Source organism: Linepithema humile, chromosome 6 (genome assembly GCF_040581485.1).
Source record: "Linepithema humile isolate Giens D197 chromosome 6, Lhum_UNIL_v1.0, whole genome shotgun sequence".
In the NCBI taxonomy this organism is placed as follows: domain Eukaryota; kingdom Metazoa; phylum Arthropoda; class Insecta; order Hymenoptera; family Formicidae; genus Linepithema; species Linepithema humile.
The window spans coordinates 8,662,563-8,686,625 of NC_090133.1; the positions used below are offsets into that span (position 1 = coordinate 8,662,563).

General features: G+C 40.5%; 1 protein-coding gene across 5 annotated transcripts in view; it reads right to left on the minus strand.

Annotated features, from left to right (window-relative positions):
* sick (sickie) overlaps positions 1 to 24,063 on the minus strand; it is a 311,918-nt gene that overhangs the window by 155,513 nt on the left and 132,342 nt on the right. For 3 of the 5 annotated variants that reach the window (XR_010890838.1, XM_067357560.1, XM_067357558.1), the window contains 2 exons: positions 17,291 to 17,408; positions 16,514 to 16,566 (listed from right to left, as the gene is read on the minus strand). Coding sequence is in view for 3 of the 5 variants with exons in the window: in XM_067357560.1 (XP_067213661.1) it covers positions 16,514 to 16,566; positions 17,291 to 17,408 (171 nt within the window). In the remaining 2 variants the exon portion in view is untranslated. Of the gene's footprint in view, positions 1 to 9,884; positions 10,097 to 16,513; positions 16,567 to 17,290; positions 17,409 to 22,082; positions 22,727 to 24,063 lie in introns of those variants that run through there. The other 2 variants (XM_067357559.1, XM_067357561.1) reach the window with 2 other exon arrangements.

Here is a 24,063-nt window from a genome sequence, read left to right on the forward strand (position 1 = left end):
TGTACATTATTTTTCTTTAAATATTTCTTCCTTTGACAATTTAATTGGAATGCGTCACGTTATCGGAGGCTGATTCAGACCGTCGTTTTTTAAGCGACAGAGGTATCGAAATGCAAATCCTTATCACGATCCATTAGGTTTGAAAAAGAATATCTTCAGAAGGAGCCGCGACGAGCCGCAAAAGGCGACGTTCATCGCGCGCGGTTTCGAGTTATCCTGGCGAGATGACAGCCGTAAATGGCGACGGCGCTTTTTAATGTATCCCGCTGTCCCCTTGTCACGAAATCGCCATCGGAAGAAGCTTCGTCTCGATGAAGAATTGTGTGTACGGGTCGCGCTTTATGGCGATCCCGTGCCGCGCATTTCTTCAATCGACTTCAAGGAGTTTCATTCCAGTTTGCTTCGCAATTTCATTCTTTCCTTACTTTTACTTCAGTTAAACCATAAACAAGTTTTAATGTATACGACGTATCCTGAATAACGCAGTTTATAATATAATTAATAGGCAGAAATATACACAGCTTGATTCAATCATCAATTTTCAAAGAGTTAAGTTCAAAATCACTAAATTAGCAAAATTACAAACAAATTTTCATATTTTCACCTCAACAATTTTTGACATCAATTATAATATTGAAAAACGGTAAGCTATTACTTATATTTGAAATATCGAAAAATTTCGCCTTAATTGAAGGCGTATAATCTAAGAAAGAACGATGATTCATCGAGTTAATAAATTTCGATTGCTAACGCAATTACATTGTAATATTCACAAGCGACAAGTACCCACGCGAAGACGGTTCCCTCTTCAGAATACTCCTGGGGCCCGCAACGCGATCTCAGAACGAGAAGGAAGAGAGAAAGGAGAGAGAAAGAGAGAGGGAGAGGTCGTAGGGTCCAGAGATGGCTAAAGATGTCCTCTTATGGTAGTGTCTTCGCTTCTGCGGTTCTCGAGGGAGAAAACGAACAACAGGAAAGAAGTGCCACCATAGGAGATTCGACCTCTCCTTCTCTTCATGCACTCCTTTCTCTCTTTCCAATATCATAAAGTTCAATAAACACACATTGGCTTTATCGTTGCCAGTAGCCGAAAAGGGACGTCGTGTGAAAACGTTAAAGACGCTCGAAAACTAAATAGCGTTATTAAAAAATCTGAGAATCTCAAAATTTATTTTCTTCCATTCTTATGATTTCTCGTAAAATCGATAAATTAATTAACAAAGGCAGAAGAATCGCGAAGATTCAACGGACTGACACAAACACGCAATATCCGGTGAAAGTAGAAAAAAAAGTAGGGAAAAAAAACATCTGTACGTATTACGCGTCTTCTGGAAACATCGCGATTCTGAAGTCGTAACGAACAACGCGAACGGACCGTTTATTTTTAGACGGCTCGTGTCTTCCGGACTTTTTCCCACCTAATGGCTAAACAGCCGTCGCGCTTATCTGCCACGCATAGACAAGCTTCTCTTGTCGCGGGCCATGTGCGTCGATGTTTCATCGCAATTATGTTGAAAAGCTCCCGAAAAAGTATAATAAAGGTATAAAAAATTTTGCAACTTTGAAAGAAAAATAACAACAATCATATCTTTCTAAACGTTATCCTATCCTTAGCTTTTTCACGTGTAGTTAATCTGATTAATCAGCGCGATAATAAAGGACGCAGGGTTAATTGAATGAAGAAAATTTAATTCGCGTGTTAACTTGAGTTTCAAACACAAGCACGAATGATGGTCGCAAGTCGCGGAATTCAGGGCAAATTTCCGCGAAACTTCTCTGACCAACTGAACGATTCGCGCTCGGGGAAAAGCGAAAGGGATTCCTGGCATGCCTAACCTGATTTTCTAAGACACCTCCGAGAGAGAAAATGCGCGACGTCTGCACAGCATCCCGGAAATGGAGGCGGCAGGTGGACAGCCGGACGCTCGTTAAGACTTGCAATTAGCGCGATCCCTCAGCTTCGAAACAGCGAAACGAATTGAGTCTCCGGTCAACGAATCTAATTGACTCCACTCGCCAATTGGACGCACTAATTTCGGTGGCTCATCTGCGTGAGTTCAAATTTGTGGTATCCCTTTACATTCGTTAGCCATCAAAATATTCCGAATGCATGCGCGTATTTGAAATGTTAATTATAGGAAAACAATGTTTTTAAGCTTGACAAAATTTCAGGATGTTGCAGCCTGTGCAAAGTTGTTTCAAACTTTTGCAAATAAGGGACATAATTTGGAGTCTCTATATGTTTTTAAGCAAAAGTTTAGAACTTTGATTAAAAAGAAATTCCACAAAAAGTACAAAAGTTCAGAATTTCATAAAACCACGCTTCATAAAATGTAAATAAATTGAAACTGGATTCGCGTTACTTGAACTCGTTTCTTCAAGTCGAATTAACGAAAATGTAGAGTACAGACGCGAATACACGACGCGTTAATTGTTCGGTTTACAGCGTCACGAGGAAATTTGATTAACGCCGTATTGTCACGTAATCCTTTTGCGGAGTTTTCGGAAATCCGGGAGCCGAGTCGACTGCCCTTTTGTCCGAGACGAAGAAAGAAAGAAAGAAAGAAAGAAAGGGGCTGGTGGTTGCCGCGGTCTGAAAGCGTGGCGGATCAATTTCGTGATTAGTACAGATTACCGTTCGCCTTGCAGGCTTTAATTAAAACCATTGCTGAGAACGTGCTCCAATTTAGCCCGCGCTACACTGCAAATTTCTCGTCGAGGAAAATTATTCGCGTCTCGGCCGGCTCTCGTCCTCGCCGAAATTGTTCAAGAATGAGTCGCAAAGTGGCGAATGGATAGCTCTCGACTGAAGCAGCATTAAAATTACGGCTTGCAAAAATTGGAAATAATAAAGCGGTAATTAACGGAATTAAAACATCTTTTCATAAATATTACATGAAAAAGCTACATTTTATGCACAAAAATCTTTGGCGGTGAAAAGGAAGTAATTATAGATCGTAATTCCAAAAATCCATCTGAAGAATTCTAAGAGTTTAGTTGAAATTAAGCGTCTGAAACTTGAGACTCCAAAGATTTGATGATTTAAAACGAATAGTTTAAGAGATCCATTTAAGCGTCATTAATTTCAGGACTGAAAGATTCGAGGTTTTAAGAAATTAAGGATTTAAAGATGTGATTACTGTCTTAAAAGGCGCGAAAGGCGCAATCTCATCGAAATTCCGAGTCACCCGGTGTAATTCAGTAGGGTCAAAACAAGCCGGCTTAATGGTTACAACGACCGGCAGAATTCACGGAATGTATAACGGGAGCACGATAATGTGCGACGAAAAAATGAACGGTCCGCAAACGACTTCGAAAACGGACAATTTCGCGATAATCGCCAGTGAATCCCCGGCGAGCCGCGCACGTTAAATCGCGCGAAAAAATACTGGAAAAATGCAAGAATTAATCCGGGAAATGTAAGATCCGAAAATTTTAGCGTTAAAAATTCGAGCAATTTTATCGTCGTACGTTAAGACATTCTTGCGTTTCAAACGTGTAAGTTACGAGATTCTCAACCCGAGTCGAAATTTAGCGTCTCTTTTAATGCTCATACAGCCTATATGAACCTATTTTTACGGAATTAGAACCTAGAACTCCTCTTTTAAAACTTGATCTCCTATAATTTGACGTTGAAATACTACTTTAAACCTATAGAGCCTCACAAAATAGATTGTATTACTGCGAGAACTCCTCCATTAAACCTCGAACTTTTATCTAGTATATATATACTAGATAAATTCGACCTATAAAAGTTATTATAATGTTTAATTATAAAGGAAAATATTTGATTCGTTGCATTTCCAACTTTCATTAATATTGATACCTTTCCGTTTCCTTCTTCAAAATAGTGATATATCTGAAAAAAATTCAACGCAAAAAAATTTTTTTTAATTAATTTTTTTATTAAATGTTAACTATTTTAGATGTACTCGTTAAAATTCAAATAAAAATGAAAAACTATACGAGCAATATGCATAATGTGGTTGTATTTTTATTATTGCTTTATTAAGTGATACAATATTATCAAACGTTTCAGTCTTAATTTGGACCTTTTTCTGTATAAGTATTTCTGTCTGAACTTGTTTTAACGCATGTTAACTATACTTAATAATATACTCTTAACTATATGTATTACATATACTTAATAAATAATATTTAATTCAATAAATATTATGTAATGTTTTTAATATCTTATTTTATATTTAATATCTTAATTTAATCTTTTTAATATAATCACAAAGGTATATGGATTTTCAGCACTAGTTTTATGATATTATCAAGAAATTCTAATGATTGCAAAAATATTCACAAGAATAAAGAAAATTACTAACTATATAATTTTAATTGATGATAATTTTAATAGCATACAATTTTTAAAAATATCAGAAATCAATACTCAATAGTTGAATTTTGATATTATATTTTGATATTATCAAGAAATTTCTAATAATTACAAATTTTCAAAAGATAATAAAATTCAACTAAATGGTATTGATTGATGATATTTTTAAATTGTATGCTATTAAAAATTATCGTTAATCAAAATTATAGTTAGTATTTTTCTTTATTGTGAACATTTGCAATCATTAGAATTTCTTGATAATATCATAAAAGTAGTGCTGGCAAAAAGGAATCTATATATTTTCAGGGTCTAAAGCGGGTCAACGGAGGGTTTTAACTAAACTCTACTTTGAAGCTTTAGCAGGAAAAAAAGAAATTTCGGACATATTGTAGCGCCAAAGTAGGTGCTATTATATACATACGATACAATGCATAACATCTACTTTGACTCTCTTATGCCTACCTCAAAATAAAAGATTAAGGTTCAATATAGGTGCTAAATTTCGACTCGGGAAGGCGTGCGCGCGATCTTTCGATTTCAAGATTCCCGGAGTCTGACGATGAGACCGTCAGCATTCGCGGTTGCCACGAAACTCACAATCGAACCGCAAGAATTTGAATTCTAAAATTATACGATCTCGAGATCGCCGAGTTTCGAAACTTCCGAATTCCCAAGTCCTTAGAGCGTTCTCGGATTCGCGTGGATTAAGTCACCGATTCGCCGGAGCGAAACGTCAGAGTTCCGCGAACCTCGCCACCTCAGAATTGAGCGATTGCGATCCTTGACGCCGTGCGATGACGAGCGTCGCGACAAAAAAAGAAACAGGAACGACGTTGCGGATCGACGTAATCGTCGCTCGGGGCCCGGCCGGGCCTTCTAGAACGGGTCGCGTTACCGTGTCGAGCTCGCGCGCGCACGCGTTACGCCGCGTCCTCTCGAGCCGACACGACGGCTCACCTTGAGCCTCGTTTCGTGCCGGTGCGGCATACAATCGATAAATGGACGGCGACTTTGCGGCAAAAATCCGCACGCCAGTGAAAACGGCACGGCGCGCAGCCGCGCGCAATGATCGCAGAGACTGCAATTCGCCGCTGCTGCAACACTCTGCGAGTGTCACGGATTGCGCGCCCAGCTTGGTCGAAGTAACCTTCGGCTTCCGGCGAACTAGTTCTGCACATTGTGTGACGACCGTGTTCTGTTTCGTGTAAATAGATATACTTACGTCGATGTGGAAATCGAATGTCAAATATCTATCGCGCTTTGTCTCGTCCGACTCTCGATCTAGATCGACAAACAAAAGACGATAATTCAAGCCGCGCCCTTTCTCGTCTTCTCCACTCAAATGCCTAGAATTAATTCCACTTGCAATTAAAACACAGTCCGCTCACATTCGAAATCCGATTGAATTTCTTTCTCCAAAACTAGCACCGCGAATGCTTAATTGTTCAATCCATTTCCTCAAACTTTTTTTTACGTCTCCTGCTTTTAAAACAATTTATGAAATGTTATTTTAATTTGCATTTATTCATGAAGTTAACTGCTCTCAGAATTTATCTTGAGCATCACGCAGTCTTTTACGTCTAAGTCCCTTGATGCAAACTCGATCCTGGCGGAATTACTTTCGTATGCAAAAGTACGAAGCAGCTGCTCGAGATTCGCGAAGATTACGCGCGAAGATTTACCATCGCATCGCGCACTCGGTTCTCCATTTTCGGTACCGTTAGGAGGCTACTCTTGCGCCGTGCCCTTCTATCTCGGCCTCCTGCCGCAATTTCATCGGACGTGCGTTGAAATTCGCAAGAGCGCGGATAACTCGATCCTTCGGCGAAAAACCAACTTCCCGCGACTCGTCGGAACTCGTTAAAACCGACGGCACGTTCGGAATTGCAACGATATTCCAGTCGTCCGCGAAGAAAGAGATCGGAGAACGAAGTAATAGAGAAGAAAAAGTAGATATTAACGATAAAAATTTCCCACGGCTTAGAAATCCAAAGCTTCCCTCGCGAATCATTAAAAAAATTATTTATTTTAATTAATATTTTGTCAATTTGTAATTTTATTCATTTCAGACTACTTCAATTGATTTAAATTGCTCGAGTAAGTTTTAAAATTTGTAAGTCTATTTCGCTCAAACTTAATTACTGCCTTGAATTTTCGTAAAAATAGAATAACAGTTTCGCAAAACTCGATACACGAAAATTTGGCAATCAAATTTATGTTATCTCTAATTGCATTCGCTCCTCGCGCAGCCAGTCTGATGAACACGAACCTCAAATGTATCGTTAATTCTCGTAAAATCAACCTGGCCAGGCCAGGCATGATTGCCGACAAAGCTTTCGTAACAACCTAATATCAACACAATCGCACGCAATCACCGTGAAACGGCAAATTCGCATACGCGAAATGCCGCGAGTCAACGATTGCGCTAATTGTAGTCGCGCTCGCAGCGCGTGTGCAATGCGCGCGCTGCGAGCGCAGCGGACGCGGAAATTTCGGACCGAAAATCGTTCGAAGCGTGGAATTTGGCGTGCCTTGCGAGAAAAAAAAAGAACAGCGAGATTACATAAATCGCCGGTGGCTGCGCGTGGAAATCGCGATTGTGCATATTCTATCCGCTCGCAAATTCGTTCGATGCATATCGATCGATGCCAAAAGCGCGCGGTACGATTTGCAGAATACTTACGTACATTTTAACACGCGTATCGCTGCACAATCCATTTCCGTGCGTCGCAAGATAAGAGAAAACCGAAGGAAACCGTTATTGTTATTATTTTCTCCATTTCGCGCGTAATAAAAAAAAAATTAACAACACAAAAGCTAAACTGTGCCGGAAACAAGATGTGCTAATAAGAAAATACGAGTGTTCGAAGGTTTCGTGCGCAATCTCGGATAATTGTCTACTTTCTGGCTTCAAGGCCGCGTCATAATAAGTCACCGTGCAATTTTCCACGGCGGCGGAAGCCGGCGACGAGAGAGAGAGAGATCGCGGCACGTTGCAGGTATGCAGCCGCATCACAAAGGACGCATAAGCACACACGGCACGCACAGTAGTAATGTGTAGCGAGAATGACATTGCGATTGGCCGGCGCGCACTTCGCCACTTATGCAATTTGCTTTACGTACGTTTTAAGAGGCAATTTGACGTTGCCGATCTCGCGCCTAACATCGTTTACCAACGCCATGCGAGAGCCCAAACAGGCTCGACTCGTAAAAGACGATAATAATTTAATAAAACGCGCCCGCGGGTCACACGAAGTCATTCAATCTCCATTCGCTCACACGGTTTATTTATCCCCTTTTTTTCACAGCGCAACACGATTCAATTGATCATTTGTGAATATAAAGGAGAATAGAAAAATTATTGATAGAAGATGTGTCATAGATGTGCAAAAATTTGAAGAAAAATTCGGGGACTCAAAAATTAAGTTATGTAAATCACTGTAACTTACATAACTTAATTTCTTTTTTTAGTCATAAGAATTGAAACATTTGATGCAAACTTACGTTCTTACACAAGAATACTGCAAGTTTTCATCAAAATCATTACGTCTGTTAACTTTTTAAGAATTTTTCTAATTATTTTTATCAGTTTTAAAATAAGAGCAATAATTAATGGCTTCCTTTGAAGAGAAATGAAGAAGAGAAATAAATCTTGATAAAAATATTATGCAATAATTTAATTACCCTGTTAATTACGTGTTTTAATCACATTTAATTAAATTTAAAATTTACTTATCTCTGCCAACATAATTAATTAACTTTTCATCGAGGATTCGCGCGAATAAATCTCGCTCTGTATCTCAATGGAGACTTTCAGACTTTCGGTACGAGTATTTTCGCCGAGAATGCATTCGCACAAAGATGGACAGAAGCGAGCTTAAGAGGAGAGTCCGCAGTTCGCTCGGTAGTCTGGCGAATGCGGCAAATGCAATCATTTCGGGTGTCGAGGGGTCGAACTTAGTTGAGAGGAATCCACCACGGCATGTTGTCATCGTCGTCGCCGATTAACGGCCGCTTTATTAACTACGCGCGAGTGTCGCCGCAGCTTTGACTGACATCTCGGTCTGTTCGATTTTATGAGTTAATGAGGCTCCAAGCTCTCGCCCGTCGCGCGACGAAACGGCGCACAGTCGACCTTCTGTGATTTCGACGGCCCGTTATTTCGATTTCCCATTTAGATTCGATTAACCGAACACCGAAATGCAGAATTGAAGCTAGCAGGCCGTATTTACAAGATATTCCGATCTCAAAGAGAATCCTTTGAGAGATCGGAGAGATGAAATCTCCTCGAGGAGCGGAACGATCGATTGTGGTGTATTGCTTTCAGAATATGTGTATTATATGTCTCCTTTACATCTCTATGGACTACCGACTCTATGGACTGCCGTTAATCCTTTATAGCCTAATGTGACCTCGAAGCACGTATAAACCGCTGAGAGAAGCAAAACGGCATAATATAATTTCATTCATCGCCAATTCTGTATATTTAATTTCCCGAGTATCTTTCAATTCCACATTCAAGTCTTCCGAAAATATTAAAACATTAATAATTAAAGCGTACAAAAATAATGCAAGAAAATTCACGATTAAATTCCGAATTATTAATTACTATTTTTAAAACATTTGATTTTGTGATGTGAAAAAATTTGCATAATTACGTTCTCCAATGACGAAAATACTGCTCCAAATTATTAATCATCATGCCATTAATTCCAAGTTCCACGATCGCACTCGTGTTACAGGAAACTTGAATGCAATTTCCTTACTCATTCAATAAATCCAATCAAATTTCATTCCGCTTCGTAAGTACACAGTATGCTCTAAATTAGCACGCTCCATTTGAAATCCTCTCGGTGGTAAATTTACTCGAAATTCCCCGGAGATCAATATCGATTCGCGTCTGGCCAACGGCAACGACTATAAACTCGAGTGCTTGTACGATCGTTTCGGAGAGATGAAAGCGAGTGCGCGGCCGCGGTCGGGCCGGATGATCGATAATTTTTCCATTCATGACGAACGAAGAGTTACAGGAGAGTCGGATCGCGAGAGGTAAAACGGAGTCGAGGATTTCCGCCTGGCACGTGCTGCTCGCGCACTTACGAAACGCCAACTGAGAAACGATGGAGAACACACGTCCGCGCGACGTGTATCTAGAAAGTATGCACATTCTGGATTCGCTGGATGTCTCAAACAAATTATCTCGTTTTTAAATCGAGTATCCTGAAAAATGCCGACGAAAGATTCGGCTATCAATTGTGAGTTGATCTTTCTCTCCCATGTTTGTGAAATATTCAATTTTTAAAAGTACAGAAATGCTTCTTCATTACGTACAAATATTATTATGTGAAATAATTCTTAATGTATTATAAATACGTTTAGGAAGCAAGATTTAAAATTTATGACATAACAATTGATAACTTAAAGCGGTATTTTTTCATCAGAGAACATGATTAAGTAAATTTTCTGGCACGACGAAATTCAATACTTCATTAAATTACATGCATATAAAATTAAAGATTAAAATAAAAAGCTGCATTACCTCGGCGCGCAAGAACGGATCCCTTTCGTTTTCTCATCAAACACAACGAGCGAAGTAAAAATCGCCAAACGGCCAACGGCGGTTCGCTAACTGATTAACATCGCGTTAACGGTACTTTACACTGCGACGAAACCGATTGATTTATTTATCGGCGCATTCCGCGCGCTTTCTAGGCGCGAAGAATCCACAACATCCGCACCGCCGGACCACTCGTGGGACACTAAGCAGCGAGAGACAGAGAGAGCGCACACGAACACGAGGTCGAGGTAAGCCACACCGCAATTGGCCGAGCAGGGACCGCGTTAGCGGACCGCGGGGGAGGACGAAGGAGGAAGGAAGAAAGAGCAATCGACAGGTAGTGGGAGCAGCGTGCCGCGAGTGTGAAAACCTCGAGAGCTCAGGTATACACGTGGCTCGCGGATTGTGAGTGGGGTCGGTTCGTGTTGCGCACACAACTATCATTCGTTTTCTTTTCTTATCGACTATTTTATTATCAATATCGATGCCCAATCGAGCAACGTCAATAAATGTCGGACTGGGAAATAAATTGGCAATCGTCATCGATTGTGTGATAAAAAAAATTGAAAGATTCTTAACGTCCCAAAGACTTTAAAATACCAGGGTTTCGAGGATCGGAAATAAGGAATTAAAATTCTCAAGATTGATCTCGTAGATGAAAAATTTCTTATATCGATTGTTTTTAAAGCAATTCCGACTGGAAAACGCTATAAAAAAAGGATGTCCGAGAATTTAAAAATCACTTTGTTAGACTTCGTCGGAGATCTCACGCGTGTAAAGAAAAAAAAGAGAGCATTGACCACGTTCGATCGGCGTATTTCCCTCCAATTTATTCGGCGTTGTGTGCGTTCTGGGGAGGTTGCTATACTGACGATATCCGGGAGAGGCGAGGCTTTTTTTCCCGCGGTCGACTCATTCACGAAGGTACCGCGAATCGAATTGTTGAATCTTTCTTTCACGAACACGCCGGTCGATCGACCGACAATGTAACAATTTATCGGCTTGTACGGGAACTTCATTAACTTTTGAAACCGGGGCTGCTCACTCGTTGGTTGACAAACGACCGGAAGTACGGGCGCAATGCATCTGGAGAATAGATTGCACTATTTTTAAGCCGCCATTACGCAAGTCTATTGCTTTCTAAAGCATACATCAAAGCGGCAGAAGTGAAGTATATGCAAACGGCTGTTAAATTAAAATGGAAAGTTCATTAAGAATTGATTTTAAATTTGAAAAGCTTAAAAACGTACAATGCAACAAACTGGATAATGAAATAATTCTACATAAATATTCAATTTATCTAGTTTTCATTATTTAATGTAGCCGAATTCTCGTCAATTCACAAATTTCTTTTCCAAATAATTGCGGAAAAATAAATCGTTCCAATGTTGAAATAGGATCAAGCATGAGTCGTCGGGAAGACGAAGAATGCACCGCTCTGTGTCAGAGGAAAATTGCATTCCGAGCCGTTCGCGACATCACGTTCTCCGGAGGGTCGATAAAGACGTGCCGGATGATTGCAAGGAGCAATTCTACGCGACCGGACATTAATCAAGGAAATATGTACTCGGATCAGAAATTGCACATCGCGTGGGTGTGTTATCTGCTTCTCTCTCCTCCGCATTTTTCTTCCACTGAACCGTTACTGGTTTTCCGCTGAATATAAAGGCCGCGATTAATAAACGCGGCAATTACGCATGAATATTAATCGAGTAACGCGATAGACTGCGTGACCGGTCGCGCTTTTTGCGCAAGAATTCTTATGTGGGAAAATCAAGCTGCGACCAGACACTCGATGACTAATCTGGAGTTAGAATGCTCGTGTTTATTCCGAGAAAGAATGAGAACACGGTGAATTCCTTCGAAAAATTCGGAACGAGTTCTATGAGGAAAGATTAATGTAAATTAAGTTAAATTAATTTTAATTAATACAGAGTAAATTTAATTTTATCAGAATAAATTCAGATTTTGTGAATTCAGAACAAAGTGAAAATCCGAATGGTAGAAAATTTTCCTTCAATATCTCGTTATTTAAGCGCATAGAGTTTCCGAGGGACATTCTGTGTCGCGTTTTAGCGACGGGTTTTCAGTTCAAAGAGGAACCACGGCCTAGAACGTTCCTTTCTTTTTTCTCACAAAGCGATCTTACCGGGAAACCGCGCCTACGTTTTCCATTTTCTCCTCGCTCCCCCCTCTTTCCACTCAGTGTACATATGTGCTCACTCATATCTGGGACACCTGCGACGTACATCGTTCTGTCATCAGCAGCCCGCACATACACTTCCCCCCTCCGACACCTGCTTGCGTTCCCCTAATCGCGTGTAAACAAACGAGTATAATCGATTTTTCGAGCACTCGTTTGTCGGGTCGCGCTATCTCAACGCAATATCAGCCTTCAATTCGTCGGCGTTATCTCGTTTACAGACAAATTGCGTCACGATTTCACGTCGTGCTTTAAACTCGAACGGTGATCACGCGATAACTTTAGACTCTATAATGTTTTCATTTATTATTCAACATGCCGCATGTGTATCTAAAAAAAAATCAAATCTTGCACAAATAACTACAAAATATCTAAATTAAGAATGCTCAATTAAGAAAATTAATTTCTGCGAAGCTACTTCGCGATAAAATTAATTTTCTGAAGTGTCCTCAATTAATTTTCCGCGAAAGCAAAGTCTGCTTGAAATTATCCAACGAGTAAAATCCGGAACACCCCGTATTATTTATAAATTATCACCGTAGACTTGTTAGAGGGACCGGCGCGATGCTTGACTAATATATACGAAATGACTCATCCTCGCTCTGTCTTTCTAGAGAGTGGACTGTCCGCGAAATAGAAATAGATCGCGATGGACCGACGCTGGCCAGAGACGCCGCGCCAGTTCCGGTTTGAGCTCGAATTTAGAGAGTCGACCCTCCTTTAATCATCAACACAACTTGATGATCGAAGGATGGCGCGAAAACGAGTATCCGCTCGATTCTGCCGCGGGATCGAATTAATGCGCACCGGAAAAGAACGGGAGAACCAATCAGGAAAGGAGAATTGACTCTCGATTCCAGAATTTGCCGTTATGAATATAAAATTGAGATGAATTAATTGAAAAAGTTTTGAAGTTCTGAAAAAAAACTTTCTCTCGCGATAAAAGATCAAACCGTTTGAAATTTTTATAATTGAAAAAAACACAATTTTTTTTCAATGAAAATTCAAATTTTTCTCCCAACTTGTTTTAATGCGACTTTGTATGAATATAATTAGCTGGAAATGAGAGAATGGACCGCGCATCTCCGTGAACGTCGACGTGCATGATGTTGCACACTGACTTATGCAACCATCCGGGCATTTCCGGTTCACATAGCGAAGCACGAGCGAACGCACGTTTCATTCTGTACGCTATTGTACGCGTCGCAGGAGTGCGTACGAGTTGTAAATCGACGACGAGTCGTAAGTCGCGTGCTGAGCGTGGGTTCCGAAAGGAAAACACGTGATTCGTGCCGACTACAGACCGTTTCAAGAACCGTCGAAGACCAAAAAATTAATTTGAGAAAACACAAACAGAAAATAGATTTCATAAAAATAGAAAATGGGAAATAAATTTAACGTCCAATTTTTCAAGGTTCTAAATTCTTTAAAGTTGTACGTGAGGTGTTTAATAACAATTGCATATTCAAAAATATTTATACTTGCCAACTGAAATGGTAATCAAAATTCAACTTTGTGCTAGAACTTAATACAAAACAAGAGAATCATTTTTAGCCACAAAAAATTTCGAGGGCACAACGGGTTTGTTTTCTTCGCTTCGATAAATTATCTTCACTTATCACTGTGAATCAGCCTGTACACGTGGTGCGTGGCGCGTGTGCTTAGCTTACTTTAATTATAGACCGGAGCCCTTCTCCTTTCCCGAGCGTCCACCCTCGACACCGCGAAATTGGTAAGGCGACGTCTACGAGGCCGTTTCTGCCGCTCAGCCAATCGAGGGTAAGAATGAAAACTCGGGGAAAAATTCGGAGAGCTTTACGTCGCCTTGCGCGCTTACGCGAAGCGCCATTCCGAACTAAGCACTTCGAAGTAATACGAAGAGTACTTAGTGAACTAAGTGCCGCGGCTATTAAGAGCTGCGCGCGAAAGTTGGCCCAGTTAAATATCGAATCTAAAGAGCGACGCGAAATTACTCGAAATATCGCGCGATTATTAAGAACAGAGCCAACTTCCACTTCCTCTTAGCGCCTGCACCCTAAATTTCTATTTTATCACAGATTCCAGATATATTCGTACATTTTATTGAATAAAATCCTATTTGAGGTTAGTTCGCTATATTGAAAGCGTAAGAGAGACGCGGAAAGCACAATGCTTCTAATTTTCAATTCGTCAATATTTACCGTGAGCACGAGGGCTATATTTGAATAGAAAAAAAAAGAATCGATGGACGAAGGGGAAAGAAAGGCGGGAAGAGGGGAACACCTGTTTTATGGATTCTGAGTGCATCTCGCTGGGAAAACGAGCCACGTCACATCCGGATGGATGGATCGAGACACGCAGTCGAGTTACAATTCTCTCTTTCTTTCTCTCTCCCTTTCTCTCTCTCTCTCTCGAATGAGATGCTGCCTCATGTGCTCAATTTGCATAATCCTGAGTCAACGCGCGTTGCTCTTTCCGAGGGATACAAATTGAAGGAGGATGTCTGCGAGAATAGAGTCCTTATAATATTACGAGAGAAAAATTGTCCGGGACATTTTTAAACTTTATCAGTTCAGATGTTTTTGTCAGTTTCCCTGATATTTTAGCAAGCGCTGAAGAGGAAATAATGTATCTCTTCAATGTTTAAAGATAATATAAAAATATATTTGTGAGGAATAAAAGAATGTTCAGATATGTCGAGAGACTCAAATGTATTCAGATTCCCGGATAATATTATAATATATAATTATAATAATAACATAATATGTCGATGTTTGCATCTTAAAGTATGAAAAAAAAATTTTACGGCGGTATTTTTATTCGTTTTTGATCGACCGTAAGATTGTGTAGAATAATATTATGTAAACTACTATTTCTTCTTTAGAGGCTATTAAAATTTAATTGTGAGACAATCCGTCGGAATCAGCGGTTTCAACTATTATTTGTAAAAAAAAAAAACTCAAAAAAGTCAAAGTTAGCAGAGAAAACAGCAGGCAATCGACATGATTTATGAGCGAGAACATAACGAGACGTTACAATCAACAGGTTTTATAATTAACCGCGATGCACTTAGAGTTCGCGAAGAAATCCGCGCGTTTAATCGCGCGGTATAAAACGCGCGTGTGTGCGAAAGGTTACGCGAAACGCGATCCTAAGCGAAGATTCACCGCGGCGTTTCCGTAAAATGCCAGTTAAAATACCAATCTGAGATTCAAATAATCGCTCTTCTCAGACTCAAGCGCGGATTCATCTTACGAGGCTATCATAAAACACGACTATTACGCGTGTTATAGCGAAGAATTATATCCCATAAATCAGAATCGAAATAGAGACATATGGCGTTGAAAATTTATCATTCAGAAATGTGTGCCGCTAAGATATTTCAGAGTATCATCTATTTTGCATAATTCAAAAATTATTGTAAATAAAATAGCGAAGACAAAAAATAAAGATAATGTAATATATATTCTGTAATGTTATCAGATAATCGAAACACTTTTGTTTTATGCTAATTTAATTTAATAACTGAATTCTAAAATATCAAGTAACCCAAAAAACTGCATAAATTTTTTTGATTGTTTCATATTTTAGAATTAAATTATTAAATTAAATTAATACAAAAGAAGAATGCAAGGAAAATATAATATTGTAGAACAAGTGTGTTAAAGTAACTAAAAAATTGAATTTATAATTACAATAAATTAAGCATAAAATGAATAAATGGTAGTAAGCGTAAATATTTTGAGTAATTAAAGGAGTAATGCAAGAAGCAATTAAATATAATAGGAATGTGAAAATAGGCGTAGAGAAGTGTTTTCGAGGAGTCGGAATGCGCCGCGAGATTTAATCGCGTTTGTTTTGTGTCTCGCATTATTCTAAATGTTCCAAAGAGATGCGGACGGTGATCTATGGAGCACCGTACGTGCGGTTGCACGGATTTTATCTACACATCCTAAGTAGCGAGCTTATACAGAGCTCTCTATTTTTAAAAGATTGTGCTGGTTGCACGGCTAGTTCTTAAATTTGCTTCCTCGAGACAGTCTCACGCAACGAATACGATCTTCCGAGTTTCCGCCGCGCCCGATCAGCTCTTATCTACAATCTAGAATTTTAATCTTTCACAGAACGGTCGGCGTTCCCTTGCATGCGACTAGAAGAAGCAATGATTGATGATTCATATTTTATATATGTATGAATATGAAGATTTAATTTGCATATGTGATGCAGTAGTGAAATGGATTCAATATATTCTTATCGCATAATTAGAGTTCAATTTTAAATTTCAATCCCAATCGTTTCTATCATATTTGATAATTGCGCATAATGTAGATTGCTCGAAAGAAGCCTTGCGATCCTCTAAAGGTTCAAGTAATCGCTCCATGTTTCGTCCGACAACATGCGATGTCTAACAAGTTCAAAATGTACTCACCATTTGTTGGGCGCTTTTCGGCTTCCGGTTTACGTCGATCACCTTCTGATTGGCTGCAACACGAAAGACGAGCGTAGATTAATTTCGAGGGTATTCCACTTTCATTTAGCCGACCAACGGCCGCTGCGACGAATTGCATATGGCACGCGCGTACGGCACGTGACTGTCGTATTCTATGCACTAATGACTTTATCGTCGATTTATGTGTTATGGGTAACTGTTCAACGCCATAAACGATTTAGTACTGTTAGACAAATTGCCGGTCTATTTGGCGACAGTCATCGTGCCGCTGATCGCCTTTGCGCGCATAAATGTTTAATAATAAACTCCCAACTACTTTATTAAATATAAATCGTCCTGAATTTTTGTACTTTAAATAATTTAACTAAGCGACAAAAGAGTGTAAAGTTAACGCTACAACATAGAAAATCAGTAATTAAACAAAAATATTCGACTCTCCAAATAATTTCGCTACGTAGCATCCCATTTTTCATACGCAACTATGCTAATGTTAATTGCTGGAATTTTTTTGAACATTAGAGAACTAGAATTCTTGAGAGGAAAGCTAAAACTCTAATCGAGAACTATCAAATTTTTATGTCGAGGTTTCACACATCCGTGACAAAATTAATTTTAAATTATAATATTTGCAAGGGCAAATATTTTTAACAATTTTTTTAATATATCTTGTTTACATGTCCAAATAATTAGCTTTAACTCTTTTAATGAAATGTTTCATTTTTTAAAGAGAAAGATAAGAATGTCAATGACACTTACTGACAGCCTCCACCAGATCAGCCAAGAGAACACCGTCGGAGAGGTCAGCCTGGAGATCGGCCACTCTTCTCTTGCACCCCCCACGTTCCAAATAATAATTCGCCCAATCCGTGTAGATCTGAAATCACAAAATCATCGTTCGTATTATTAAAGCGAATATTATATACATAGATAGATACAGAAACGTATAGTGATTAAAAAAAAAGTTGTACATTTATCTTCGTTGATTTATTATCGTTTTTCGCGAAATGTGTTCTTACTGCGACACGTGTAGTTTTAATTTGTACCATTGTATAGAATATAAAGTACTTCGCGGTATAAAAAGAGAAGAAAAACTTTGCGCGACACGCGCGCAAAAATTATAATATAACTGTTGACTGCCGGCAGACAGATTTTTTTCTACAGCAACCCACTTGCTCAGCAGAGACGCCAGCTCTAACGCGAAGAAAAATCCGCGAGAAATCCGCTCGGTGCGCTTTGGCCTGTTTTCTTTACAAGTAATATGGCTAATATTGGAGAGTGCAATGGACACTAAAAGAAAGTGGCTCACAAGTTCTAAAGGTTGATCGACCGGTCAACGGTTGGGATACAAATTAACGTTAAAAGTACATACAAGTCTTGAAAATATATACGCAACAACGTCAGCGAGTAGAATACTCTCAGACAAAGATAAAAACCTTTAATCAACTAAAATAATCCAACGGACGTCGTAATTATGAAGAAAAATTTACTCAGATTGAGAGTCGCTTAGTTCGTCATCATCACGATTCTGCTGATTGCAAGTAATAGATAACAAACAAATGATTACTCTAAAGTTGCTCTTAGTCTGCGGAATTCCCCCTCCCCTCCCTTTCTTTCTTTCTTACGCTACGTATCGGTACACAGATTGTTGCACGCCACTAACAGCATTCTTTCAAGTCGGAATCGGCGCGACTTTGTTCTCGATATCTTTATTGCATCCTTATTATTCGCAGGAAGCGAATAACGTGCATCCTCTTCAATATCCTTGTTATTTTCCGTAATCTTCAATCTCACCGTTTGTTACGGACGCAACCGAGTATCGAACGTGTAATCTGTGCAATAATATTCTCAAACGGAGGACTGAGGAGAGAAGGACGAGGCTCGGAAAGGGCATCAGACGCCGGCGGAGCAATTTTAGGGAGACAACTTTATTAATGAGTGACGCGATTAGACATTCTGTGTATAAATTGGACTTCGAAATTTATCTCACATTTTTTAACGCTAAAATTTTCTCTTCTCGAAACGTCTATTTCTTATTCCTGATTTTTACGCTTTTAAATAATAAAGAACAAAATTAATTGAATATTATATATACTGAACGTGATATATAAATTGAATGCTACTTGAAGTATTCGTTGGAACACTGCGAAAAAAATTACGCGCGCACCTAATTGCACTGCGTTTCATCATTGATCGATCGATCGTGGCTCGGTGAATTAAAAGCAATCACAAAAGAAGGAGACAATAATAACGAATGGCTCGAATAGAGAGCAAACATATCGTACAGACGCGGACTTTAATGGTCGATCGATCGATTATTACTTCTCATACCACGGCTACACGGCCGATTATTATTTCTTTATTGCTCGTTCCACTTCTATGGATGTTTGTGTTCGCGAAAGCGAACGAATAATTGCCGGGAAGCGCATATTTTACAGGATGACCTTTCGCTCGGCTCTATATTGAAAATTTATTGGAATTAATTTTAACAACTTTGTCCCGCCCACAAATAATTTCACGGATAAAACTTACAAACTCGACATCTCTTTTCGCAGTCGAAGAATAAAGATAAACTGAATTTTATTCTACAGTTTCTTTCGAAATATACTTGAATTAAACTTGCGACAAATATCCCTGCCGCCGAGTTCCAGTCAAACTTGTGCAAATTGTCCGGTTGACCTCACGTTACTGGTAGTGAAAGAGCTGAAGTGGAAAATGCTGATTGCCGCGATAGGAATCTCTCCACCTCGAAGAATCTCCCGTAAGATATTTCCTTATTCGACTTTCGTGGCATGCCGAATTGCGCAGAATTTCATTCTTAGCACCTGTATGCTTCAGAAATATTATCTTTGCGCTGAATTTGTCGACAAGTGTTTGATTTTTTTTATCTCAAATATTTTAATAATGAAAATTTTCCATCTTCTTTCCGCTTTCTCACGAAACAACAATTTAATACGCAATTGTAATTCCGAATCTCGATAAAAATTTTGATACAAATGTGCAAAATAAAATTTTAAATCTAGAAAAGAAGTGTACAAAAGAATAATGTCTTAAATCAAAATCTGACGAGTATAAAAGAAGAAAAAAATGCCGATGAAAAATATTTTTAAAAAGTTGTGCACAAGAAAAGAAAATTATACACTTTGAGCATAGCTGCCCCGAGCATTAAAACGCACGAGAGGATTAAGGAAAACGCAGAGGAGTGCATTAAGAGGAAATGCATTAAGAAGCACTTACGGGCAAAGTGCACTTCGGAAGTCTATCACATCGCTGTCGCATTCCCGCGATTTGATTTATCTTATTATTGCCGCTGAAGAGCGCTAATACCTCGCTGCCAAGTCATTCCTCTCTTTATTAACGCGACATATATTCTATTACACGCTGACTTTTTCACCGTTACATCGCCAATTATGCGGCGGAGCTTAATTACGGCATCGTTAATCTCAATCGCGCCTCTAATTAGAACATAAATCCCGATTGTTGCATCACTGCTTACGTCATAAATCGCGTCTCCAATTACGCGCCGAATCTTCAATCGTCGCGCAGAATTTCAATTAGTGCGCCGTTGATGGCATCGCCGGTCTCTCGATTGTCGCGAGAATGCATATTCGCGTGATACGCGACAGGTGCCCCCGTCGTGTGCGCTCGGCGAAATTGGATGCAACTGCAGCTGACCGCAAAGCTCTCTCTCTCTCTTTTTTCCTTTTCTGTTTCGTTTTCTCCTTCGGCGCAAAACAATGCGATATGAGCGCGATGCGTCCATTTGCATTTCCATCAAAACGCGACGACCTATACATCATGCGGGTGTTATCTCTCGCCGATTGCAGCCCGTACACTTACGTATATTAACACGCGACCCGCGACGCGTTTGTCTTCTCTCTCTCTCTCTCTCTCTTCTCTTTTTCTTTCATCCGATATTTTATTGTGTCGCAGGTGCATGACTGCTTTGTCATCGCGCATATTCCATATCTATTTGTCGGATATTTCAACGGCCGACAAAATGATTGCTCGGACAAATTTATTAGCAATCGAATCGGAATTGTTTCTGATATTTTATGTATGCGCCGGGCGCGTGTTTTGAATTGCTGCGTCAAAATTCCATCGATATTGTAACATTTTTCGCAATTTTCGGCCGCAATCATTCGTCAATGCTGTTTAATGAAGAAATGCTTAAATATTTTATTACGGAGATGTAATTTCTAAGCGCGAAATCTTCATAAATTTGGAGCTTATAATTTCTCATGGCATTTCAAAGATGAAAATAATTCCGCCGAGCACAAAGTTTTCATTAAGAGTTAGACACATGTTCATTTCGAAATAATCTCGGCAACAATTTGTCAAAGTTTCTTTACGCTTGTCCTGAAATCTTGTGTATATTCGTGTGCAACAGTTTCCAATTTATATCTAAGCGATAAATATGCGTGACAACGAGAAAACTTTTACTTCCCAAGAAAATTTAATGACATGTATTTAGCAATATTTCTGATTTGATTGCGGCTATTTTCCCGAGAAAATTTTATTTTTGAGAATTTTTTACTCGTCCGCGTCTATAAGCGAGCATCGAGGACATAAATCACGCGCGGAAGCATGAATTGTCCCGACGCGTTTACCGCGCTGGCGGAGCGCCAGGCTTTTCAGCGCGAGCGAGCGTGCGAGCGAGCGGACCCTCGAGAGTCCCCGAAGAGGCAGGCGTGCAATCGCCTCGCAGTGCCGGGCGCGACGGAAAGCACAAGGGGAGACAAGCGTGGTCGTCGTGCAGACGGGAAAGAGAGAAGGAGGGGAAAAAGGACAGGAGCCGCGTAGAGGAGAGGAGAGAGTTAGTCATCGCGTACTATTTTTGAGCATGCAAAGAGACGAGCGGAGGCGAAGGGACGCGCGAAGGCTCGCTTCATGATTTCGGGTCGCCATTATTACGGCGACCGCGACGGGGCTTCGCCGTTTCGCCGAATCGTTTCCCATTTTCCACACGGGATCCCGGGACTTTCCCGGGGCATTTGACGCAAAGAGAGAGAGAGATAAAGGAAGCTTTGAGTGGCGCGAGCGGAATGCATGCGCCGAAGTCACTTGTTAAGATAAATGTTGCGCGAGATGTTAAAGTAATTAAAAAATGATTATCATAAAAATAATCTAATTCATGTTTCTTAAAAACACGAGACACTTAAATTTGAGATGGAGAAAATTAAATTTCCATTATATTAATTTTTCGTAATATCGATCAAAATATTCCAGATATTCTTATGGAAATATTTAAGTGATACGCTCTTTTACGGAATATATTTCACACATTCAACTGATTTATTCAACCTTTATCCCATTCATTCAATTCTCTTCAATGCGGCGTCATTTATTTTGTATGAACTCAATTTTTATCCCGTCTGTCCGTTTTCGTTTTATCCTGCTACTTGTGTACGTATGAAAGAAATATAACAGTACAGACGTAACAGTAATAGCAAACCGATACTTATGAACGGAGATAACTCATAAATATGCAGCGGTCGCGGAATTTTGCGTCTCTCGAGAGCGAGATGAAAAAGCGGAAGGGAGAAATTACCTGCACGACATTACGCGTGGAATCAGCCTTGATGTCGTCGACGGAGCCGCGCACGGATCTCGGCGCTCGGATGCACGCCATGACGCCGTCGGTGGTCGTCGCGGTGCCCCAACGTCACTCAAGCGCGACCCGCGATTATTTCCCAATTCGTCACAATTGCACTTTGCATCCGATCACCGCGCGACAACGCATCGTTGCAAATCGCACTATTCGCACTCCGATCGAAATTGCAATCGACTCTCTATCCACAATCTTTTCGAGAAAAGAGCTCCATTCACAAGCTAAACGCGGACATCTCTCCAAAATATTTTCTCTCCTGGGATTAAAATTATATATGTCGGAATACCGTGCAAGGTTCGAAAAAGATCGTTATTATTTTCGCTAATAATGCTTAATTCTGTGGGGAAAAATGCTTTCATCGAAGCTCTCGTATCTCTTTTATATACTTTATGTCGGTGGTTCTTCTTCTTTATAGAGACACGGATGAAAGTAAGTGCGCGGTAGGATTCTCGAAACATTAATAAAGACGTCCACCAGATTGTCTCGTCACTCATTCCTCCTCGAAAGGGATCATTCGCATCTCTGGGCCAATGCTAATGCAATTCACGTTCGAACACGCACGACTCTTCGTTCTCACAATCTTCTTTCGAGCGCCGAAAGCGGAGGGAGAGTCGGGGGGGCGCAGGAGGGGGGGTGAGAGGAGTTTATTCAATTGTTCGATTCGCGCTTCAAGCCGCCCCCGCTCCGCAACGATATCCCGCGAGCGACGTGACGCGTCGCGCGCTGCGACGCTTTGCGAAACGGAGCACGAAGACGCATCCTGACGCCGCGACGCGCCGCACGTAACTGAATACGCGAGCGACGACGCGCACCGCGTTCTCTATTCGTAGGTGCACGCTCTTTCGCGCCTTCTTCTCCTTCTCCTCGTCTCCTACGTCTTCCGCGTCGCCTCTTTCTCTTCCTCCTCCTTTCGTTCTCCTTACTCTCTTCTCCCACTCGCCCTTCCCCCCCTCTCTCTCTCTCTCTCTTTATGCACGAAAACTCATCGCGCAGAATGTCAACAAGTTGCGACGGAAGTGACGCGATATGACAATTTTAGGCGCAATTAACGAAAGCTCGCGGAGAAAATCATTGTAAATTACGGGATGTAGAAATAATATTTACACAGTCTGCGCTGAGTGAATAATTCCTCGGACGAAACGTCCGGCATATTAATCTCCCGCGCGTAATAATTAAGCCCGTGATTATGCTAGGTCGGCGTTCCGATGAAAAACGCTTATGTGTACGAAAGTGCCGAGAAATCGAGGGCCGCGGATGATGATGACGCGATCAGGAAGTGTGACACATCCCGAGATCGCTATTTTAAGATACGGCAAACTGCATCGAGGAGTTACGCTGTAAACGATATTAAGAAGCCTTACCAGGAATTTTTCAACCATTTGAACGAGTCAGCGAGCCGACGCGCTGATCTTCCCTGGCGCTTGCATTTAATTTAACTTTAAGCGGAACAAAGGAGACTCGCAAAACAAAAATTATCTCCTAGCGTTAAAATTCGAGGCAATTTTCTTTACTAAGCTAACCTTGAGATAAGAAAATTGCGTTGCAGAAAATTGCGCGATGCATCGGGAAAAAACGAAGGAGGAGCCAATAAAAATCGCTAGACGTTCGACGATGTTCCGGGAAGACAATATCTTTCCTCCGCGGGCAAAAATAACGCGCACAGGGGGGATGGAAATAGAGAACGAGAGAGGGTTCGGCTGGATTCGAAGGGAGGAAAGAGCGGCGGCGGCGGCGGCGGTGTTTAACTTGAAATAGAGCGCGATGAGCAGAGCGAGCGAATCGTCGTTCGCGTGGGCGTCGTCGTTTGAATTAAGGAATTAACGGAATCGAGCCGAGGGGGCCATAAATTCATCAGCGGCCGATCCGAGAGATCGTCGTCGCAACGACTATTACATCCTATTGCGTCTTGTACAGCTCATTA